The sequence below is a fragment of the Theropithecus gelada genome, chromosome 7a (genome assembly GCF_003255815.1).
Source record: "Theropithecus gelada isolate Dixy chromosome 7a, Tgel_1.0, whole genome shotgun sequence".
NCBI classification, from domain to species: domain Eukaryota; kingdom Metazoa; phylum Chordata; class Mammalia; order Primates; family Cercopithecidae; genus Theropithecus; species Theropithecus gelada.
Genome location: NC_037674.1, coordinates 38,993,136 through 39,007,366, shown reverse-complemented (window position 1 = coordinate 39,007,366; position 14,231 = coordinate 38,993,136). Strand labels below are relative to the sequence as shown.

At 39.1% G+C, this 14,231-nt stretch overlaps 1 protein-coding gene across 1 annotated transcript in view; it reads left to right on the top strand.

The window, feature by feature from the left end:
• The window catches only part of HERC1 (HECT and RLD domain containing E3 ubiquitin protein ligase family member 1), a 234,989-nt gene that overhangs the window by 177,196 nt on the left and 43,562 nt on the right, over positions 1-14,231 (top strand). Inside the window, exons 48-56 of the mRNA XM_025389546.1 lie at positions 628-828; positions 1,853-2,027; positions 4,217-4,487; positions 4,620-4,833; positions 6,257-6,462; positions 8,371-8,498; positions 9,535-9,662; positions 11,002-11,202; positions 12,735-12,865. Of these exons, the coding sequence (XP_025245331.1) occupies positions 628-828; positions 1,853-2,027; positions 4,217-4,487; positions 4,620-4,833; positions 6,257-6,462; positions 8,371-8,498; positions 9,535-9,662; positions 11,002-11,202; positions 12,735-12,865 (1,655 nt within the window). The remainder of the gene's footprint in view (positions 1-627; positions 829-1,852; positions 2,028-4,216; positions 4,488-4,619; positions 4,834-6,256; positions 6,463-8,370; positions 8,499-9,534; positions 9,663-11,001; positions 11,203-12,734; positions 12,866-14,231) is intronic.

Below are 14,231 nucleotides of genomic sequence, written 5' to 3'. Positions count from 1 at the left end.
TTTTAATTAGTTTAAACCTCTATTACCAGCTATAGCATTTGCTATTGCTGTCAATTTATTTAACTACATTGACTCCCTTTCCCTGAGGGTCTCACTTATGCTTCAGGAGTGCAGTTTGGTTAAGTTTGCAGGAGATGGTGCCGTAATTCATTATGTGGTCACTGGACTTTCAGTCTATCTGCATTTTATTTATTTATTTATTTATTTATTTATTTATTTATTTATTTATTATTTTTATTTCTTTGAGATGGAGTCTCACTCTGTTGCCCAGGCTGGAGTGCTGTGGCGTGATCTCAGCTCACTGCAGCCTCTGCCTTCCAGGTTCAAGCGATTCTCCTGTCTCAGCCTCCTGAGTAGCTGGGATTACAGGCGCACACCACCATGCCTGGCTAATTTTTGTATTTTTTGGTAGGGATGGGGTTTCATCCTGTGGGCCAGGCTGGTCTCAAATTCCTGACCTCAGGTAATCCACCCACCTCGGCCTCCCAGAGTGCTGGGTTTACAGGCGTGAGCCGTCGCATCTGGCCGCTCATCTGCATTTTAAATGTATTTTCAGAATAACCATTGCCAGCAGATTTATGTAATATTTATACTCACATACTATACATTTATTTATTTAAATTCCAGAAGACTGGGACATGTTGGATGTTGATGAAGATGAAAAGCTAACTGGTGAAGAAGAATTTGAATTGCTTGCTGGACCGCTTGGTTTAAATGACCGGCGCATTGTACCAGAACCAGTTCAGTTCCCTGACAGTGATCCACTAGGAGCATCAGTAGCAATGGTCACAGCCACCAACAGTATGGAAGAGACTCTAATGCAAATAGGTAAACTGAAATGCTGATTTGCATTGATTTTATAGCATCTACTGTAGTTTGTTTCTTAGGTAAATAATAATAAAGTAAAAGTAATTAAGACTAATGGTTCAACATTATCTCACCCTAACAAGTCTCTTTAGCCAGTTGTTTTAACATTTTGAAGGTATAATGTGATATTAAGTTTTGGCTGGGCGTGTTGGCTTATGCTGGTGATCCCAGCACTTTGGAAGGCTGAAGAAAGAAGGTCGCTTGAAGCCAACAGTTCAGGACCAGCCTGGGCAACATGGTGAGACCCATTTATATAACAAAAATGAAGAAGAGTAGCTGGGTGTGGTGGTGTGCACCTTTAGTCCCAGCTACTCAGGAGGCTGAGGCAGAAAAATCGTTTAAGCCCAGGAGTTTGAGGTTGTGGTGAGCGATGATTGAGCCACTGCACTCCAGCCTGGGTGACAGAACCAGACCCTGTCTCAAGAGGAAAAAATAAACTTTAAAAATTCTTTTTGTCTTTCATGATATCGAAGCAATAAAAAGATTTATAAGACTTGTTATTTAAAAAAAAAAAATTGGTGTTAAGAGAATCCTGTAACCAACTCAAAATTATTGTGCAGTCTTCTTTTTATTTGGGTGAGAGGGTGTGGTAAATTTTTGGTATAGGGAATACAAAATAAAGAATTGGGTGGTATTGGTAATTCAGTCCTTTATAAATTCTCAAAGCATGTTTTTAAAACTTTCTTATATCTTTCTTATCAGTAGATGTGATATATGGACAAAATGAACAAAACAATACTTAATGGAAAAATTTCTCCTGTGGTAAATACATTGTTAACATAGAAATATCTAAGTTAGAAATATCCAAGTTTAAACTTAGAAATGTGTGAGTTTCTCCTAAGAAATTTTCTATATAACCAAGTTCCAGATGAGCGAAAGACATTGGTTTGTTATGGAACCTCTGTAGAACAGGAAATTTTTTTAGTAGTTCAGATATATTTTTTTTCTTACCTTGTTGAGAACGAAACAAAATTATGTTTTTCAGGTTGCCATGGCTCCGTAGAAAAGAGCTCCTCTGGGAGAATAACGTTAGGAGAGCAGGCAGCTGCCCTAGCAAACCCTCATGACCGTGTGGTGGCTTTAAGGAGAGTGACTGCTGCTGCTCAGGTTCTTCTGGCCAGAACCATGGTCATGAGAGCACTGTCTCTTCTCTCAGTCAGGTAAGTGTTATTTTATGTCATATGATGCTAAGTTAACTTCTAATGTACGTTAGCTGGGAGTCTGGTGGTGTTTGGGAGGGTGAGATAGAATTTGAGAAGCTTGAATATGTACTGTTGAATGAAAGATGTTAGACATAGTCATCATTGTTATTCACTCAATTGGTCTTTCAGTTAATACTTGGCTCTTTTTAGGTAGAAAATAATGCCATTATCACAACTGAGTAAACTGCATACATTTTATTTTGTTGCTTGAAATGGGAAACTAAGGCTGTTGATCCAAATGGTGCTGGATTAAAAACTAAAGGTCAAAATGTATCGACCGTCTGTGTAGCTAAGTCAGCCTGCAGATACCATCATGGGGATCCTTGCTGTTTTCATACTGTGGATTGTAATGTAAAAAGGGGGTGAGAACCAGAAATACCTAAAAGGTAGACATTTAAGAAGTGATGAAGCAGGAGTATTTAATGGCAAATCAGTGAAGGCAGAAGGATCCTGAAAGGAAAACAAAATTTCCATAAGACTGTGTGCTATTGGCTCAAGGATAGGCAAATAGGATAGTACAAAAGAGAGTTCAGAAACCGACCCACACATATAAATAAACACTTGATTTATGACAGTGGTTCACACTGTAGAGCAATAGAGAAAGGATTTTTTTTTTTCAATAACTGAAGCACGGTCTGATGGTTTATCCACATAGGAAAAAAAAAAGCCTTGATCTCAACCTCATATTATATAAAGCAAATAATTATAAAGTGGCCCTTAGATTTAAATATGACAGAAAAATAAATCAGTAAAGTTTATTGAAGGTAACATAGAAGAATTTCTTCTTGATCTTGGGACAAGCAAAAATTCCTCAAGCAAGTCACAAAAGGAATCTGCCATAAAAGATTGATAAATTGGAATACAATAAAATAGAAAACCTCTGTTTAGCAAAAGTGATTTGAAAAATAAGAAAGTAAAAAAGCAAGCCATAGAATGGGAGAAGATATTAGTAATGCATCTAACCAATAGAATGTGTAAATAATTCCTATAAGTTAACAAGAAAAAGACAACCCAGAAGAAAGTGGGCAAAACACATTAAGAAGTGTTTCACAGAAGAGGATCCCCAAATGGCCAATAAACATGAAAAGATGTTCAACCTCATCGAGTCTTCGGAGAAATGAAAATTAAAACCCAATGTGAGTGGAAGGCCAAGACGGGAAGAACCCTTGAACTCAGGAGTTTGAGACTGCCCTGGGAAACATAGTGAGACCCTGTCTCAAAAAACAAAACAAAAAAAAACACCTAAGACAAAAACCCCACCAATGAGATACTACTGTACACCCACAAGAATGGCAAACATTTAAAACACTAGGGAGAAAAAAGTGACTGAAACAGCTAAAACTCTTCTACATTGTTAGTGAGAAAATAAATTGCTATAACCACTTTGGAAAACTGTTTGATAGTATCAACTAAAGCTGAACATGAATATACTTTGTGACCCAGAGATCCACTTCTGGGTATATATCCAACAGAAATACTTAAATATGTGCCCCCTAAAGACATCTCCAATCATTCTTGGTAGTATTATTCATAATAGCCCCATGTTGGAAACCACCTGATTGTCATCTGTATGGATAAATGAACTGTGGCAGATTTCATGTATATGTCAATGAAAATGAACTGCTCAATGCTACAAGATTTGGATGAATCTTACAAACATAATATTGAAGAAGACAGACACAAAAGAGTACATACATTATTATTCAATTGATGTAAAGTTCAAAAGCAGGCAAAACTAATTTGTAGCTTTAGAAGTCAGGATAGTGGTTGCTTTTGAGAGTATCGTGACTGAGAAAAGCCCAAAGCAGGTTTCTGAGGTACTGGCAATGTTCTGTTTCTTGATCTGGAGGGTGGTGACATGGGTTTGTTCAGTTTACGAAAATTTATGCTTTGTGAACATTCCTGTTTTACTTTGGCAGTTCAATTGTACTTCAAGTATATGCCAATATTTATTAAAAGCAGAGAAAGTTTAGATGCCAGTTTTCAGCTTGGTATCTTTGGCAACTCTTAGGACATGTATTGCTAATGATAGTGCAGCTTACATTTTATTATGGTTGTTGATGCTATGAATGATATGTGGGACTACAAATGGTCCCTTAAGAAATCCATTTTCTTTATCCATCTGAAATGTTTTTCTTTACTGGCAGTGGTTCCAGTTGTAGCCTCGCTGCTGGTCTTGAGTCTCTGGGGCTAACAGATATCCGAACACTGGTTCGATTAATGTGCTTGGCAGCGGCAGGGAGAGCTGGCCTCTCCACCAGCCCTTCTGCCATGGCTAGCACCTCAGAACGATCACGAGGTGGGCATAGCAAGGCTAACAAGCCTATCTCTTGCCTGGCCTATCTGAGCACAGCAGTGGGATGTCTGGCATCAAATGCTCCTAGTGCTGCCAAACTGCTGGTACAGTTGTGTACACAGGTAAGCTAGTTTCAGAACTTTTCCCCATTACATTGCTTATTTCTGACTGATTCTTGAGCCTTTTGAAATGAAATATTTTTGTTCCAAAATTACATGTAAAATTTAAACCTGTTTTTCCAATTGCTTCTTCAGAACTTGATTTCTGCTGCAACAGGTGTAAATCTAACCACAGTTGATGACTCAATTCAGCGAAAGTTTCTACCCAGCTTTCTCCGAGGAATTGCTGAAGAGAACAAGCTTGTGACCTCCCCAAACTTTGTTGTAACACAGGCCCTTGTGGCATTGCTAGCAGACAAAGGGGCCAAACTAAGACCTAACTATGATAAGTCAGAAATTGAAAAGAAAGGTAGGTTTCATACTTCTGAAAGATACAGTCTTCTAGTTGACTTTATTCTTATTTTTAAATAATGTTTTTACATTGTTAGTATATGATAAATTATGACGTGAGTTTCTTAAGTTTAGAACATAAAAGAAGTGCATGGATAATTTTTCCACTGTGTATGGAAACAAATATTAGAAAATGTACCATGTTATTTTAGTTACAGATTATGATTTGAGTTGCCATAGATAATAATTCTGGTAGAATTCTTTAGTAAAATTTAGATGAAGGTAGTGTTATTTTTCTCTTTGTTTTAAGATTATAACACTTTGAAGGGACTACTTATCACTACTATCTGCCTTTCTCTTCATCAGGACCATTTAGCCAAGAGATATGGCTTTTGTTTTTTGTTTGTTTATTTTCGAGACAGTCTCACTCTGTCGCCCAGACTGGAGTGCAGTGGCATGATCTTGGCTCAGTACAACCTCCACCTCCTGGGTTCAAGTGATTCTCCTGCCTCAGCCTCCCAAGTAGCTAGGATTACAGGCACATGCCACCACGCCTGGCTAATTTTTGTATTTTTAGTAGAGACAGGGTTTTGCCATGTTGGCCAGGCTGATCTTGAACTCCTGGCCTCATGTGATCCGGCCACCTTGACCTCCCAAAGTGCTCAGATTACAGGCATGAGCCAACCACGCCTGGCCGTCACTGGCTTTTGGATCTATCAGCCCAGTTCCTTGACTGGCTACAACACCATCACTTTTGAGCAACAAAAGCCAAGCTGTTTTTCTTAAAGGCATGCTGTCTCTGTCCTGGTTTTAGAATTATTCCTGCTGCTTTCTTAGTCTACTGAGTCCTTGGAGCAAAGACTACTGATTGTTGTGTAATAAAATTTATGTATTTATTTATTTTTGAGATGGAGTCTTGGTCTGTCACCCAGGCTGGAGTGCAGTGGTGCGATCTCGGCTCATCGCAGCCTCTGTCTCCCAAGTTGAAGCAATTCTCTTGCCTCAGCCTCCCGAGTAGCTGGGATTACAGGCACGTGCCACCACACCTGGCTAATTTTTTTTTTTTTTGTATTTTCAGTAGAGATGGGGTTTTGCCATGTTGGCCAGGCTGGTCTCGAACTCCTGACCTCGGGTGATCCTCCCACCTCGGCCTCCCAAAGTGCTGAGATTACAGGCATGAGCCACCGCACCTGGCCTAAAATGTATATTTTAAATGAATCAGATTTCTTACAGAATTTGATGTGAGATAAATGCTTTATTTCTTATGTGTATATTTTAGTGAAATAATTACTGGGAAAAGTGCTAATTCTTAAAAGATATGGGTTAACCCATTTGCTTGTTCACCACCACCAGATCTCACCTGAGCATCATTTCATGTTTTGTTTAAGCAGGTTTAATTGCCCAATTGTATGCCCATCCTTCCTATGATCCTTCTGCTGTAGGCCCTCTAGAGCTGGCTAATGCCCTGGCAGCCTGCTGCCTCTCCTCCAGGCTGTCCTCACAGCATCGGCAATGGGCGGCTCAGCAACTCGTGCGCACTCTTGCTGCACACGACCGTGACAACCAAACTACTCTGCAAACACTCGCCGATATGGGAGGAGATCTTAGAAAATGCTCCTTTATCAAGTTAGAGGCTCATCAGAACAGAGTAAGTATTTTGAGTATAAAGTGTGTTAATCACCTTATGTGAGATGAAATAGTCTCTGCACTTCTCAAAGAGCTCAAAGTTTAGGTCTCTCTCTTTGTGTCACTCTCTTTCACACATGCACACATACACACACATGCGCACAATTACAAAAATGTTCCTGGCAGTTACCAACTCTGCTTTCTCTGTATGCTGGTTTGATATAATAGTATACAAACGGGAGAATTGGATGGGGGATGAGAAGAAAACCAAAGGAATAGCTTCACAAAAGATGAAGGCTTTTGCATTTGGCCCTCTGTTATCTGTGGGTTCCACATCCATTGATTCAACCAACTACCAATGCAAAATATTGGGGTAAAAAATAATGATCCAATACTAAAAAATAATACAAATAAAAAGTACAGTATAACTTTTGTGCATAGTATTTACATTCTGTTAGGTATTTATAGTAATCTTGAGATGATTTAAGTTACATGGGAGTATATACATACGTTATATGCAGATACTACCCCATTTTTTTTTTTTTTTTTTTGAGATGGAGTCTCGCTCTGTCGCCCAGGCTGGAGTGCAGTGGCCGGATCTCAGCTCACTGCAAGCTCCGCCTCCCGGGTTCACGCCATTCTCCTGCCTCAGCCTCCCGACTAGCTGGGACTATGGGCGCCCGCCACCTCGCCCCGCTAGTTTTTTGTATCTTTTAGTAGAGACGGGGTTTCACCATGTTAGCCAGGATGGTCTCGATCTTCTGACCTCGTGATCCACCCGTTTGGCCTCCCAAAGTGCTGGGATTACAGGCTTGAGCCACCGTGCCCAGCCTACTACCCCATTTTTATAAGGAATCTGTCTGCAAATTTGGGGCAGGGGATCATGGAACCAATCACCCACAGATACTGAAGGACAACACGCAAGAGGAAAAGAAATTGGCCTCACTATTTTAATCTAACCCACGGGGTCTCTCAGCTATAACAAGAAATGAAGATTGAATTGTATTATTTAAATAAATCTTTTTTTTTTTTTTTTGATGGAGTCTCACCCAGGCTGGAGTACAGTGGCGAGATATTAGCTCACTAGAGTCCCCACCTCCCAGATTCAAGTGATTCTCCTGCCTCAGCCTCCTGAGTAGCTGGGATTACAGCTGTGCACCACCACACCCAGCTAATTTTTTGTATTTTTAGTGGAAACAGGGTTTTTCCATGTTGGCCAGGCGGGTCTCACTTCTGACCTCAGGTGATCCGCCTGCCTTGGCTTCCCAAAGTGCTGGAATTACAGGTGTGAGCCACTGCACCTGGCCTACTTAAACAATTTTTAAAATTATTTCTTAGTCTGTGTTATTTATTTTATAGAATATAAAATGTTAAAGTACTTACTAAGTAAACATATTTAGTAAAGATTATAACAGGTCTCAGATAATTCAAATGCGTTAGTGCATAGTACCTTAAAGCTACACGCCAAATAAGTATAGCTTCAAATATATTTGCAAGCCATTTAGAAAAGAATGGAGGCTGGGTGTGGTGGCTTATGTCTATAATCCCAGAACTTTGAGAGGCTGAAGTGGGCAGATCACTTGAGGCCAGGCATTCAAGACCAGCCTGGCTAACATGGTGAAACCTGTCTCTACTAAAAATATAAAAATTAACCAGGTGTGGTGGCACATACCTGTAATCCAGCTACTTGGAGGCTGAGGCACGAGAATTGCTTGAACATGGGAGGTGGAGGTTGCAGTGAGCTGAGATTGAGCCACTGCATTCCAGTCTGGGCAACAGAGCAAGACTTCATCTCAATAAAAGAAAAGAAAAGAATGGATGCTTTTCCTTTAATTTCATGGTAGATTTTTAAAAATTGGATACAACTTTTTCAAATAATAAAATCATTTGAATCAAGTATTACTAGACTTACCCGTTTCAACTTTTCTAGGTAATGACATGTGTTTGGTGTAATAAAAAAGGTCTTTTGGCTACAAGTGGCAATGATGGCACCATCCGCGTATGGAATGTTACCAAGAAGCAATATTCACTGCAACAGACCTGTGTGTTCAACAGATTGTGAGTGCTAACATTACATGTATACCATTTAAAATAAGAGAATCCTAAACATGCCTCATCTTGGTTGTGTTAATGTAATCATATTGTCACTAAAAGTTTTTGAAATTTTCTTTTAGATTACTATTACTGTATCTTCAGTGTGTATTTTTAGCTTTCCAGGATAACAATTCAGAAAACATAATTTTAAACCATCTGTATCTGGACTTAGAATTAAATCAAGATCTACTGGTAAATAAACATTCAGCTATGTAAAACAGTAGGCTAATTTGCCATAGGTCTTTAAGAGTTGTTTAGGAATTAGAGTAATTATATTGCTTCTGTATCAGAATGTAGCATTTTTAACAGTTTTTTTTGTTTATTTTTTGTTTTGTTTTGTTTTGTTTTGTGACGGAGTCTCACTCTGTTGCCTAGGCTAGAGTGCAGTGGTGCAATCTTGGCTCACCACAGCCTCTGCCTCCCGGGTTCAAGCAATTCTCCTGCCTCAGCTTCCCAAGTAGCTGGGACTACAGGCACTCGCCATCATGCCCAGCTAAGTTTTGTATTTTTAGTAGAGATGGGATTTCACTATGTTGGCCAGGCTGGTCTCAAACTCCTGACCTCATGATCTGCCAGCCTCAGCCTCCCAAAATGCTGGGATTACAGATGTGAGCCACTGTGCCCGGCTGCATTTTTAATAATTTTATAGTCAGCTGTAGCTATTTCTTTTCTGAAGACCTCCCAAGAGATTAGGCAAATAAGAATCAATGTCTTCTGAATAATAACCACCTGTACAACCCATACAAAATTCAGATGTGTTTATTGACAAGTTGTGTACTAATTAAATGAGGAAAAGTCTAATATCACTTTTTCATACATTTTCACATGATGACAAATATTAATGAATGTGTAACTGTTAAATACTGCTAGCCAAGGTTTTGAAACAGAAGAATCAGTTATACACTCTAGTCTATGTGAAACCCTTATTTTAAGGTTTGGGGTTTAATTTGCTTTTGAATGATGGGGATTAGAATTGCATACTTATCTGTTATTATTCTAGGGAAGGGGATGCTGAGGAAAGCCTGGGATCACCCAGCGATCCAAGTTTCTCACCAGTTTCCTGGAGTATCAGTGGCAAATATCTAGCAGGCGCTTTGGAAAAGATGGTGAATATCTGGCAAGTTAATGGTAAGAGTCATGTAAACACTAGTAAACTGCTGAAACTAGTTTTTTAAAACCTTCCTCTTAGGCTTCTGAACAGTGGTTTCTCTTCACCTTGAAACTCACAAGCCTTCCAACAACTTTGAAAATCTATGCACTGTGTGCTTCAAATTAGAGAGGAAGTGCTCATTTATTGACTTTTCTTTCTGGGACTGTCAACTAACCTAGTAGTTATAAACTTAAATTTTTTTTCATGTACTACTAAGTATTCAGAATAGGATTTGAGGAGATGTAGTCGTCACTGAATTTTAAGCTATGTATTCTTTTGAATTGCTTGAAATATTTCTATTATGTTTATTTTGTAGGTATAAATTCTTGTCAGTTTTTATTATTCCTCTCTGGAAAGTAAAAATAATTATTGTAATATTGAGCTTTTTAGTATTTTTGTTTGTTTTTTACATATTTGAGGAATAGCTGTTCTGTGTCACATATTTGAGGAATAGCTGTTCTGTCACATATTTGAGGAATAGCTAGCCTTAACTGCAGGTAAGTTTCTTATGCTAATCTGGTTATCAGTAATTGTTGAGAAAGGACTTAAGTGCTTGACATCTGTACATTCAGTGTTTTTTCTTTACACTCTCTTCTATAAAGGTACCATTTTGTCCTATTAATAGTTACAGATAGCCAGGCGTGATGACGTGTGCCTGGAACCTTAGGGAATCAGGAGGCTGAGGCCCAAGGATTGCTTGGGCCTGGGAGTTTGAGGCTGCAGTGAGCCATGATCATGCCACTGCACTCACTCCAACTTGGGCAATAGAGCAAGACCCTCTCTCAAAAAAAAAAAAAAAAAAAAATCAAAAAAACAGAAAAAAAAACCAGTTACAGAAAAACATTAATTTTATTTATTTATTTATTTTGAGATGGAGTCTCACTCTGTCACTCAGGCTGGAGTGCAGTGGCATGATCTCGGCTCACTCCAGCCTCCGCCTCCCAGATAGCTGGGACTACAGGCGTGCACCACCATGCCTGGCCAATTTTTTTTGTAGTTTTAGTAGAGACGAGATTTCACCATGTTGGCTAGGCTGGTCTCGAACTCCTGACCTCAGGTAATCGACCTGCCTTGGCCTCCCAAAGTGCTAGGATTACAGGCATGAGCCACTGTGCCCAGCTGAAAAAGTTTAATTTTATGATCATATATAGTATATAAATGAAGGATCCTGCCTTCACAGTCTTATTTATTAGCAGGCTATTATGAAATTTGGAACTGCTTTGAGTGTGTTTTAGAATTAAGTAATATTTATTTTTGTTCCTTTTTTTTCTTTTTAATAATTAAGTAACAACTAGTCAACATTTTTTCCCTCTTTAGGAGGAAAAGGATTAGTAGATATTCAGCCTCATTGGGTATCTGCCCTGGCTTGGCCAGAAGAGAGTCCGGCTGCAGCCTGGTCAGGAGAGTCTCCAGAATTGTTGTTGGTGGGACGGATGGATGGATCTCTGGGACTGATTGAAGTTGTTGATGTGTCCACCATGCACCGTCGAGAATTGGAGCATTGCTATCGAAAGGATGGTAAATGACTGCACTTACGTCTAGTTGACAGAGTCTCCAACTTCCTTTCTAGACTTAGCTTTTTGGCACTTACTTTTAAAAATGCCAAGTGAATATTATCTTTGCTTTGTTTTCAAAATTTTCCAGTCATGTTTTAGTTCTAATTAGTTGCTGAATTGAAAGATATTTATCTCCCAGCCCCCACCACACATCTCTGCCAAAATGAGATTTAATGGTATTATATTAGTCATTCATCTTTTGTGTGACTTAATATTTATAGCAGATTCCAAGTCTCCTTTGAAAGTTAGGACTGTCCAAGAGAAAAAAAGATCATCATCATTATTGATGGAGATGAAATTGTGTGTGTGTGTGTATGTTTTTTTTTTTTTTTTTTTTTTTTTTTTTGAAGGGGGTTCCCTTTTTTTCCAGGGTGGGGTGCAGTGGTGTGATCTTGGCTCACTGCAACCTCTGACTCCCTGGTTCAAGCTATTCTCCTGCCTCAACCTCCCGAGTAGCTGGGATTACAGGCATTCACCACCACGCCCAGCTAATTTTTGTATTTTTAGTAGAGACAGGGTTTCACCATGTTGGCCAGGATGGTCTTGATCTCAAGACCTTGTGATCCCCCTGCCTCGACCTCCCACAGTGCTGGGATTACAGGCGTGAGCCAATGCGCCTGGCTGAGATGAAATTGTCTTTAAAAAAATTAGTAAAATTGAAGTAATGGAGGAAGGGGGAAGAGGGGAATTCCTGGTCTGACAAGAGAGTAGGAAGTCTGCTTTCTTCTTACTGTGGTGTTCCTTTGAATATGAATGCATCTCACTAGGTTTTGTTGGTTGTCTGGGGGAAGTTGGGTAATTCAAAGGTCATAGTGCCTGCTTACATGGTATTCCATTAACAGAAGAGGTTTATTTTGTTTGTTTAAAAATAGGTAATACTTTGATAGGGTTGAAAAATTTAAGTTTTAAAACATATACAGTGAAATGTCTTTCTCCCATCTGCTCAGTTCCCACACTCCCATTCTACCCTCACAGATACTGTTTTTACTTCTTTTGTAGCCTTTCAGTGTTACATATACTTAAAGAAGCAAATAGAAATATAGATTGTTAGAACAGAACATTTTGATAGAATGTGGAAACATACTGAATAGGGAATATTAAATCAGCAGAAAAAGAGATGTAATTTTCTTTCTGTGATTTGAATTATTTCACTTCTTAGTATCATGGTAGATTGTGGTCCAAAAGGAAAGAACCTACAGGGACTTAAAATCAGCAAAGCAATTTAATTTTTGTCTTTATTTTTCAACAACCGCCTGAAAAAGAATGAAAGATTATAAATTAGGTAGTCCTTGTCACAGTTAAGTGACACTTTTAAGAAGTATGTTACGTGGAATCCCCACTGTACGCCTACATTTTGTCTAAATGCATTAAAGAGCTATTTGGAAACTTACTTGCAGTGGTTACATTATCATTATTTGTTTCAGTCTCTGTCTTTTAAGTCAGACAATGACAAATAATTCTCTTTTTCTTTTTCTTTTGTTTTTATCATGTTAGTGTCTGTTACTTGCATTGCATGGTTCAGTGAAGACAGACCATTTGCTGTGGGATATTTTGATGGAAAATTATTACTGGGAACAAAGGAACTACTTGAGAAAGGAGGCATTGTTCTAATTGACGCACATAAGGTAAATGCATCTTTAAAAAACATAATTTTATGGGATACAAGTGCAATTTTGTTACATGCATAGATTACACAGTGGCGAAGTCAGAGATTTTAGGATATCCATCACCCATCAAGTAATCTCTCATAGTCTACCCTCCTCCCAGCCCTCACCCTTCCAAGTCTTCTTTGTCTGCCATTCCACACTCTAGGCCCGTGTGTACACATGAGTTCCCTTTTCCCCACTTTCTTGCCAACAACTGTTGTTTTTTGTCTTTTTAATAATAACCACTTAAAAGTGAAAAAAATCTAATATTTGTCTTTCTGTGTCTGACTTATTTCACTTAAGATAATGGGGTCCAGTTCCAACCATGTTGCTGTAAAATACCTGATTTCATTCTTTTTATGGCTGCATAGTATCCCATTGTTTATGTATACCACGTTTTCATTATCTGGTCATCCATTGATGGACACTTAGGTTGATTCCATATCTTTGCTATTGTGAATGGTGCTGTGGTAAACATATGAGTGCAGGTATCTCTTTGAGGAAATGATTTATTTTCCTTTGGGTAGACACTCAGTAGTGGGATTGCTGGATCCAATGGTAGTTCTGTTTTTTGTTCATTGAGAAATCCCCATACTGTTTTTGATAGAGTTTGTACTAATTTACATTCCCACCAACAGTGTTTAAGAGCTCCCTTTTTGCCACTTTCTTGCCAGCATCTGTTGTTTTTTGTCTTTTTAATAATAACCATCCTGAATGGGGTGAGATGATATCTCATTGTGGTTTTATTTTTTTATTTTTTTTAATTTAAATTTTTATTTTTTTAGACGGAGTCTAGCTTTGTTGCCCAGGCTGGAGTACAGTGGCGCGATCTTGGCTCACTGCAATTTCCACCCCCCAGGTTCAAGCAATTCTCCTGCCTCAGTCTCCTGAGTAGCTGGGATTACAGGTGCCCACCACCATTCCTGGCTAATTTTTATATTTTTAGTGGAGACAGAGTTTCACCATATTGGTCAGGCTGGTCTTGAGCTCCTGACCTCAAGTGATCTGCCCCCCTCAGCCTCCCAAAGTGCTGGGATTACAGGCGTGAGCCAACGCTCATGGCTCATTGTGGTTTGAATTTGCTTTTCTCTGATGATGAGTGATATTGAGCATTTTTTCATATGCCTGTTGGCTATTTGTATATATTCTGGTAAAAGCATCTTTACCAGATAGTTGCTTTTTCTTGTTTCTTTTTTCCCCCTCCTGAGACGGAGTCTTGCCCTGTCACTCAGGCACAACCTCGGCTCACTGCAGCCTCCGCTTCCTGGGTTCAAGCAATTTTCCTGCCTCAGCCTCCTGAGTAGCTGGGATTACAGGTGCCTGCCACTACTCCCAGCTAATTTTT